Source organism: Panicum virgatum, chromosome 7K (assembly GCF_016808335.1).
Source record: "Panicum virgatum strain AP13 chromosome 7K, P.virgatum_v5, whole genome shotgun sequence".
Classification (NCBI taxonomy): domain Eukaryota; kingdom Viridiplantae; phylum Streptophyta; class Magnoliopsida; order Poales; family Poaceae; genus Panicum; species Panicum virgatum.
The window spans coordinates 19,896,789-19,905,610 of record NC_053142.1 but is presented as its reverse complement, the minus strand read 5'-3'; the positions used below and the strand labels follow the sequence as shown (position 1 = coordinate 19,905,610).

At 44.1% G+C, this 8,822-nt stretch overlaps 1 protein-coding gene and 1 pseudogene across 1 annotated transcript; both read right to left on the bottom strand.

Annotated features, from left to right (window-relative positions):
• Positions 1–1,270: 1,270 nt before the first annotated feature.
• LOC120640460 (DNA-directed RNA polymerases II, IV and V subunit 9B-like) lies at positions 1,271–4,259 on the bottom strand. The gene is made up of 3 exons (XM_039916300.1): positions 3,710–4,259; positions 2,211–2,369; positions 1,271–1,768 (listed from the first exon to the last, which is right to left on the bottom strand). The coding sequence occupies exons 1-3, from the start codon at positions 3,902–3,904 to the stop codon at positions 1,688–1,690; spliced, it is 435 nt and encodes a 144-aa protein (XP_039772234.1). The 5' UTR covers positions 3,905–4,259; the 3' UTR covers positions 1,271–1,687.
• Positions 4,260–5,433: 1,174 nt separating this feature from the next.
• LOC120639986 lies at positions 5,434–7,546 on the bottom strand (annotated as a pseudogene).
• Positions 7,547–8,822: the final 1,276 nt, after the last annotated feature.

Genomic DNA, 8,822 nt, shown 5'->3' with positions numbered 1-8,822 from the left:
AGAAAAAAACCATGGTAATATTGACCTAACAAAAAATTATTAATACTATATGCTGAGTTGCTGACACAACTACTAGACTAACTCAAAGCATCAATGTTCAGTAAAATAATTGAGAGAAAAGAGAGAGTACATGCGCAACTTGAATTGAACAAAAGACCTCTTCTTGTACCATATAGACATAGAAAATACAATTACCATGTGCTGGAATTATTAAAATACTGAGCCTAAAAAATACTAACAGAAATACTGGACTAACTACTAGGTTCGTATGAGAAAAGTAGCACGCACTTACCTCCTGGCAGCGGTGAAGAAGGACTCGAACACTCGATGGAGAACAGCGGGCGTCGTCGTCGTCCCTGCAGGTGAAGGAGGGAGCTGCGCGTGATCCGTGCGCCAGGGTAGGACGAAGGGCGCTAGGAAGCAGGGCTCGCGCATGCAGCGTTCCGTTGTTGCCGCACCCTCGCCGCCGTTCCGCCGCTGCCGCACGGCTGCCGCTGTCTCATCCCGCTCGCAGTGACCGTGTTTCCTCGCCAGCGCCGCGCGCGCGAAGAGTACAGTGTGTGCTGTGGGCTGGGGGGTGGGGGGATCTCGGGCGCCTGCTGTTGCCGCCGGCCGCCCCCACGCCTGCAGATCCTGCCGCCGCCGGCGAAACGAAGGGGAAAATGTATCGGGTTTGGGGGAACCGATCAGGATTATGGGGGCTGGGGTGGGTTTGCTGGTGCGGGCGTGTGTGGGCTTTAGCCGGGCCTTGGGCGGGTTGGGCAATCATGAGGGCGCACGGGTGGGCTCAGGAGCGCGGGTGTAGGTTACGAAGGTGGGCTGTCTGGTTGGTTGGATGTATAATGCTTGGTGTTAGTGCGGCTGGCTACATTGCTCCTAGAAGAAGCCTGTCCTGGCAAGTCCCATGGGATATCTGGATGGTAACGTACTGGTGAATTCATCTCAACACTCACTACAATTTGTAGTATTGATGAAAAAATATTTGATTTCTTCTCTAAGAAGGATCAATTTGTTTGTTCTTAAGACCCAGGATCGCATTACAATTATGCAGTGCATGATCTCAAAATACAATGCAACCATGCCGTGCAGCTACATATCACGTAGAAGTAATAATGGATAAGCATTCTCTCATTAACCCTAGGATAAGTGAAGACTTGTAAGTATGTTCTAAGAAAATCACATACCAAGTTCTACAAGTTCAGTTTCAATAATGTAAGAAATAGCGGGCTAAGATATTTAGCGGAAGCCCTTCCAAAAAAACTAAAAGAGCTATAGCAAAGCTAAATTATTTAGCGGAATGATAAAATAATCAATAATTACATACAAAATTAGAAGCATCATTGGTCTAACACTCTAAAATAGACTCAATACATCTCTCCTGACTGCCCAACTGTGCCCGTGCTGCTTTATCTATGGTCCACTTTAGTTATATTGATTCTTTATTTCTTTTGATAACTACATCTTTAGCGGACATAGCGGCCATTTATTACCACTAAATTCTGAAAAAATCCTTTAGCAGACATAGCGGACAAATGTTGTATAGCGTTGCGGTAGATCCCCTAAAAAGCTAATAGCAGGCTATTTTGTACCATTGGTTTCAAACTCTAACGGGGATAGCGATTAGAAGAAGTTCCAAAGCATGCTACATTAAGGGCACAGATATGTATTCTGCGCATCATTCCGTGCATCATTCCCTCCACCGGTGACCGCAATCAGGGCTGCAGCACACAAAGAACAGGGTCATCCCCTCCTCCCCTCTTGCCGTAGCCTGAAAAAGATTAAAAACAGCAACAGATTTAATATTTTCTCAAAACATTCAAGCAGGATCACTTAAATACAAACATCGCTCAACTTTAGATGTATTAGTTCTGAAGAATAAGAATAGAGAATGAAACATGAACGGTATGCTCTAGTGGCATTCAATAGCATTACTGCACAAAAGGGGGACCCTTATTCGGGCACATAACAATTATATCTTAAGGCCACGTTTTTTTGGTATCTGACTGCTGACTTGTTGCATAAGACATGTTGATGTCAGGGATATAGATGAAGGCCTCAGCACGAGACAGAAACAGCAAAAAAATGAGGGGCGCAATATCCAACTGTAACCTTAACAAAGTAATGCATTTTGGTATACTGTTTTATTTAACAAGTCATTCTTATAGCATCACATGGAAATGAGCCGAGGCAAAACAAGAAGAAAAAAAGACCTGGAAGAAAACAGCCTCTCCGTGCCCACAGAGAGCGCAGCAGACAGTCTTGGTTCTGGGAAGAGTTGGGTCAGCAGCTACATCCTGCAAGACCTGTGTTCGCTCCCCAGCAGTGTCGTGCACCTCGTTCCGATAGACGCAGTTATTGTCAGAGACATCCTGAATCAAACCAGGATTAGTAATGTTATTCTTAACTTGTAGCTGGAAGAAAGAAGGTTTGAGGAATTGCAAATTCTTCAATTCCCCATTCACTAAAGCAGAACAACCAACATTGAAAGATGTAGAGTACTAGAATTTTCAGTGCATTTTTTCTTTCTGCAATGAGGACAGGTGCAGAATAAATAAAACAAAAGCAGGGATGAGTTTTTTTGATAAACGCATAAGAATCATATTGCCATTCCAGTTATGTTTAGCTTTTGCCCTGGATAGATGCAGTGCATGAGGGAATTCGGTAGCCAAAGGTTGCACTTAAGGATACATGGCATTGGTATGGCCAAAATCCTAGAATTTGGGGAAAGGGGAACAACCAAGCCACCCCCCATGAGCATTGTACTGCAAGCTCATTCCACCCAATCATGCAAGTTCTGTGCGAAGAGCGAGAGTTAATTATTGGGGACAGACAGACTGGCAAAATAGCAGTAGCCATAGATACAATTCTCAATCAAAACAGGCAAGATGTGATGAGGACACCACGAGTACGTCTACACCAGCAGCACCTTCTCCAGCGCCTCCAGATGCACCTCCACCCCAGGCGCCACCTTCTGGGCCAATCACTCGGGCCCGTGCAAGAGAACTGAACTTCGTCATGCTACTGAATAATGAAGGCCCAAAAGAATAGAAGCTGGCCCAACAGAGGCCCTTGTGTGGGCGCCTAGGGCTGCACCCTCCCCCTTTCCCTGGACGCCAGGGGCGGCGCCCCCATCTCCTGGCCGCACCTTCCCTAGGGGCTGCGCCCCCTCTTCCTCTATTTAGAGAGAGGTTTCCTTTCATTTTAGACTTGAGTTTTGTTTTATATCTAGCTTTAGCTACTCTTGAACACGCGCAAATCAGCGTTGTCCTCGTGTATTCAGAACTCCACTTTCGAGTGATAATCAGATTGCTCGCATCTTTTTCTTGTTCGTTCTTCGATTGCGGACAGGAAACGATCTTCGTGATCAGGCTGATCTTGCATCAACAAGGTCGGTAACCACAGGGAGTTGGTTCAGCGATTGCATTGGCGCTTCAGGCTCGCTCGTCGTAGTCGGATCGTGAGGGTCATCTTCCGCCAAGTCGAATTTCTCTCCACTCACCGAAAGATCAGGCACTCCGCCTCTATCAAGATGTAATATGTGTTTATGTAGATATCGGTCAAAAAGCATCCTTCGTGGCTCAAGTAGTAACTACTTTCCATGAAGAGGGGGCCATTCTTGCAAAAATGGACTGATGAGATGGTAACTTAACCTAGGGTATCTAGCAAGCAGATTGTTGGTGGAGCAAATATACAGGCTGACGGGTTGTACCTGGTGCTCGCAGTTGCGACATGCAAAGAAGAGGGTGCGCCTGTCCCTGTCCTCCTGGGCATGCGCGGACGTAGGATTGGAATTTAGGGTATGCCATGTCAAAATTTCAACATACAATTCGGTATTCGGTACAATATAAAAAATCGGTACACAACAAAAAAAAATTCCGCAAGCAATTAAGTTCAATACTTGCATATATTACAATATAGATATTATAAGCGCGTTAAGTCTTAGAAATGCATAAAATAAGCTTACACACCTACAATAGTTCAAAGAGATTACATTATTTCTTCTTATCAAACCTACGCTTCCTAAAGTTAATGAAAATATTAATTATATCATCTTCATCCACTTAAAGGAAGATATCTCGCTCAAGTTTTTTTAGGTACTTCTCGCTAGTGCACGATAATACATGTACAAGTATTCAAGTTTCAGAAAAAAATTCGTAACTACATATCTACATTGCTGCTATTTTTTTTCACAAATCCATAAGTAATCACAAATTGCAATGACATAGTTTCACGAAATATGAATAAATTTTTCAATCTCCTACTCACCTTGGTTCACTAGCAGACTGGCGGCTGGCTTCTTGGCTCTTGCTCGGTGCGCGTGCGCCTGCCCCCTGGGCGGCCTGCGCCTGCAGCCTGCAGCCTGCGCAGCGCGGCGGCGCCCCTGCGGCTTGCGCGCTGTGCGGCGTGGGCGCGCTGCGCGCGGCTGGTGGCTGGCGGCCGGAGCCTACCTGCGGCCCTGCGCGAGCTGCGAGCTCTGCGCCGGCCTGCGTGCGGTGGGGGGAGGGGGGAGGGGGGTGGCGAGCCCCAGTGGCGACGAGCGCGGGCAGCCGGCGGCGGGGCAGACGGGGGCGGCAGGTTGGGCGTCGGGCGGGGGGAATCGGCAGGAGGGCAGGAGGCGTCGGGAGGCTGCTGGGAGGGGTACTCGGCCAGGGACCGGTCTGATGAGAGTATTTGGGCCGTGGGTGGGTACATGGGCCAATGGTGGGCCAGGTCCCGGGCGCCCCGCTGCCGGGCGGTCTGGGTATATTTCTGTAAAATTTCTAAATCAAAAATATATTTTTGTAAAAAACGAAAATAAAAAAACCCCAATGGTGGGTGAGAGAGTTGGGCTGCTGAGGTTTTCTAGACCAAAAGAGAGATTGAGACTCCTGTTTGTTGTTTTTTTTTAAATTATATACATAGAATATACTATATATATAACTTTTGATTAAAAATAATGGATTGAATTCAATAGGGCCCGTCCCTGGTGGTCGGAGGAGCAGAGCGGTGGTGCGAGAATGGGAGAAGAACCTGCCGGGGCACCGCCACGGTGACAGGTGTCAGTTGCAGCTTTTGTTTCTTCCAACCCAGTATTATTTATTTTTTTTCCTTTCCAGTTTCCGAATAGAGTGGAAGGATGAGGGGTCAAGTTTCGAAGGATCCTATGCGAGGAGCATGCGCGTGTTTAGTCGTTTACTCCTTTGACGTCCGTCCGTCCAACGAACGGTAAATTATAGAAATATATTTTATAAATGAAAATATATTTATAATTGTATGTAATTATTCCTATTTAACATTTACAATATTATTGCTCTTTTCTATAAAATTAGTTAAAGTTAGACTGTTTTGATTTAGAACAAACTAAAATATTTTATATTTTCAATATAGAAGGGGTACCGAGATTATACAAAGCTAAAACTGCTTCGACACTAATATCAACAGATATATACAGGCAATGGAGAAAATCCAAACTTCATCCAAATGTGACCCCAGCCTCAATGCTAATCCTAGAAGTAACCTCACTTGGGAGAACACTTTCCTTGTACTTCTCCGTCTGCTCTTCAAACAATTCCCAGCAAACAAGTGAAACAACTCGTACGGTCCTCCCCTGTTTCCTCAGCTCATCTGCTGCTTTTTCTGCAATCTCAAGCTCGGAACCTGTGCCAATGAGATGAAGATCTGGTTTGTTGCCTGATGAGTTATAGGAAATAATATATCCTCCTTTAGAAACAGCATCAACCGATGTTCCTTTCAGCTGTGGAAGCTTCTGTCATGAGAGGGCAATGATAGAGGGCCTTTTCCTATTAAGAACCGCAATCTTGTAAGCCCCAGATGTCTCATTTCCATCAGCAGGCCGAAGCATTAAAATGTTAGGCATTGCTCGGAAGCTGAATAACTGCTCAACAGGCTGATGGGTTGGCCCATCTTCTCCAAGGCCAAAGGAGTCATGAGTCATCACGAAGATCACTCCAGATTCACTTAAACCAGAAAGGCGGATGGCAGCTCTCGTGTAGTCAAGTCAGTGAACACAAAGAATGTAGCACAATATGGTATCAGGCCAGGGCTATGAACTGCAATGCCATTACAAATGGCACCCATCCCGTGCTCTCTCACACCGAAACGAATGTTTCTCTCTTCAGAAGTATCCCTCTGGAAGTCACCAAACATCTTAAGCAATGTCATATTCGATGTTGCAAGATCAGCACTACCTCCAAGAAATCCAGGCATTACTTTCGCAAGTGAATTCAAGCACTGCTGAGATAAGTTCCTAGTAGCATCAGGAGAGCTTTCAGGAGTATAGGTCTGCAATGAGACAAACAATTAAATGTAAATGTATCTACCATTCATGTTTAGTGAAATATTGATTAGATATGACAGTTGAGCATCAGAAGAAAACTTACTGGAAGAGCGTTGTCCCAACCTGAAGGCAGTTCCCCTGACATTATGCTCTTTAACTCAGCTGCCTCCTGATGGTATTTCTTTTCATATTCTGCAAACTTTGCATTCCATTCATCTTCAAGAGAAGCACCTTCATAAGTATGATGACTCCAGTGCCTGCGAATGATAATTTATCTAATTAAACTTCTGTGCAAAACAAACTAAGTTGAATTACACTGTGCTACTTTGAGGTTATTCCTACATCTTAACACTTAAAACGTTATATGCAATCAAGCATATAAGAACAAATACAGGTAGAATATTCTAGACATATGCACTGATTATCTTAATGATTTCATTTGGGAAAAAGAAGCAAAGCATGGGTACAGGTGTTTCTTAGGTGGTGGTTACATAGCATAGCGAGAATTCCTTCTGCCCCCTTCATGTACTGTTTGTTTATTATATATCACCTTCCTTTTTTCAAAATCATGGAACTGGCCTATTTATAGTAACTTTCATGAATGTTGTGCAGTTCGTCCTCGTCCTCTTGTTGATGCATGCATGATTGTGGGAAGGTGCCACAACTAATGATCCCGGGAGCACATGCTTAAAAAGAGTGGAAAAAGATACGCCAATATGACTGATGAAGAAAAAAGAAAAGAAACGTGTAAAGGCACGATAGTATTACCACCAAAAGAAATTAATGGATACTCCTCAGACGATCCATGTTTTAATCCAAGGTATGATATACAATTTTGTTTGTTCATGCTCTTTGATAACAGAAATTTTCGGTCAATGTGAACAGGTTCTACACAATTCAGATCTTGATAATAGGTATTTGAATAAGACAAAAAATCATGTTTTTCCCCCTTGTTCTATAGAATTTGACAAACAAGCAATTTGTTTGTTGATGCCTATTTTGGTTTGAACCCCAAGATCTGCTTAAAAAACTTAGCTTGCCGCTCCTATAATCTTGTTGTTGTTCAACAATATGCATACATACAAGCAAACTGATGAATTGGTGAGTTTTTGTAAAGCTGAGAGATGGACTGAATAACTTTTAACTTGCAAACAGTGTACAGATGTTCAGTTATTCGATTTCAGTCTGTTACCATTTTGCATGTACTGTGACATGGAAGAATTCGAGTTCGTGTTTCAGTTACCAAGAAAATCCATTGTTAAGCTGCATGACTGTCCATTGTCTTAAATCCACCAAAACGCTTAATGCCGTAGCAGAAAGTTAGTGTTTATGTTTTCTTGTTTTCACAGTTCTTCTATATGAAACCAATGGGCAGAGAGATTTGAGCTCTGAGTTTTCCAGCGCACGGACCAGTGAGGCCCACCAAAATAATTAACAGTAACATGACAAGTCATGTAACCAATTCCTATATATATGTCAAACACAATTACAGCAAGCCTTTTGTTTCATCTACTATTGCGAAGCTTGGTATGGTGTTAGTGCGGCTGGCTACATTGCTCCTAGAAGAAGCCTGTCCTGGCAAGTCCCATGGGATATCTGGATGATAACGTAGTGGTGAATTCATCTCAACACTCACTACAACTTGTAGTATTAATGAAAAAAATATTTGATTTCTTTTCTAAGAAGTAAGAAGGATCAATTTGTTTGTTCTTAAGACCCAGGATCGCATCACAACTATGCAGTGCATGATCTCAAAGTACAATGCAACCATGCCGTGCAGCTACATATCACATAGAAGTAATACTGGATGTGTTAGAAATCTAGGCAATTTTCGGTATATTTTAATTCCAAAACTAGATGTATAAACTAGCAATATTTCTATGACTTTAAGGAGTAAAAGAAAACATGAGAACATGTTTATACTTATCACACATATAAGCATAAACAATATAAATAACCAAAGTTTTAGAGAGTACCCTAAAGCGGGGCCGTTGCCGGAGGCATTGGCTGCGCTGTTACCAACTGGAGTAGACATCTACTCGGTTGGCCTCAGTCGAAGTAGTCGAACTAAATCGGTGCAGGAAGATGTTCGCAGTGCAGTCCCACGAACGGTCACCAAGATGTAGTCGACGTAGTCGTTCGGCCACCAGAATGTAGTCGACGTAGTTGTTCGGCTCGTCCACCAGGAAGTAGTCGTACAATCGGGCAAAGCCTTAGTATTTTTGAGCAGTCACGCTAAAGCGTTACCCAAAAACCTGATTGCCCGCCTATCCCGTGCAGGATCTCAAGGCGAGCAAGGTTTCGGAGGCCTGCTCACGCTAATTCTGTGCGCGCAGAGATTAGCGTTGGGGAACTCAGTTGTTGCAACTGGAGAGGGAGAAGAGAGGAGCCGAGTGCGTTGGGGAACTCAGTTGTTGCAACTGGAGAGGGAGAAGAGAGGAGCCGAGTTGCCTCAGTGCTCTGGTGCAGGATGGATGAGGGGCATGGCACTCCTTATATAGTGACTCAGGTGCTCAGGTTCGTTGAACCTGGACACCATCAGAGT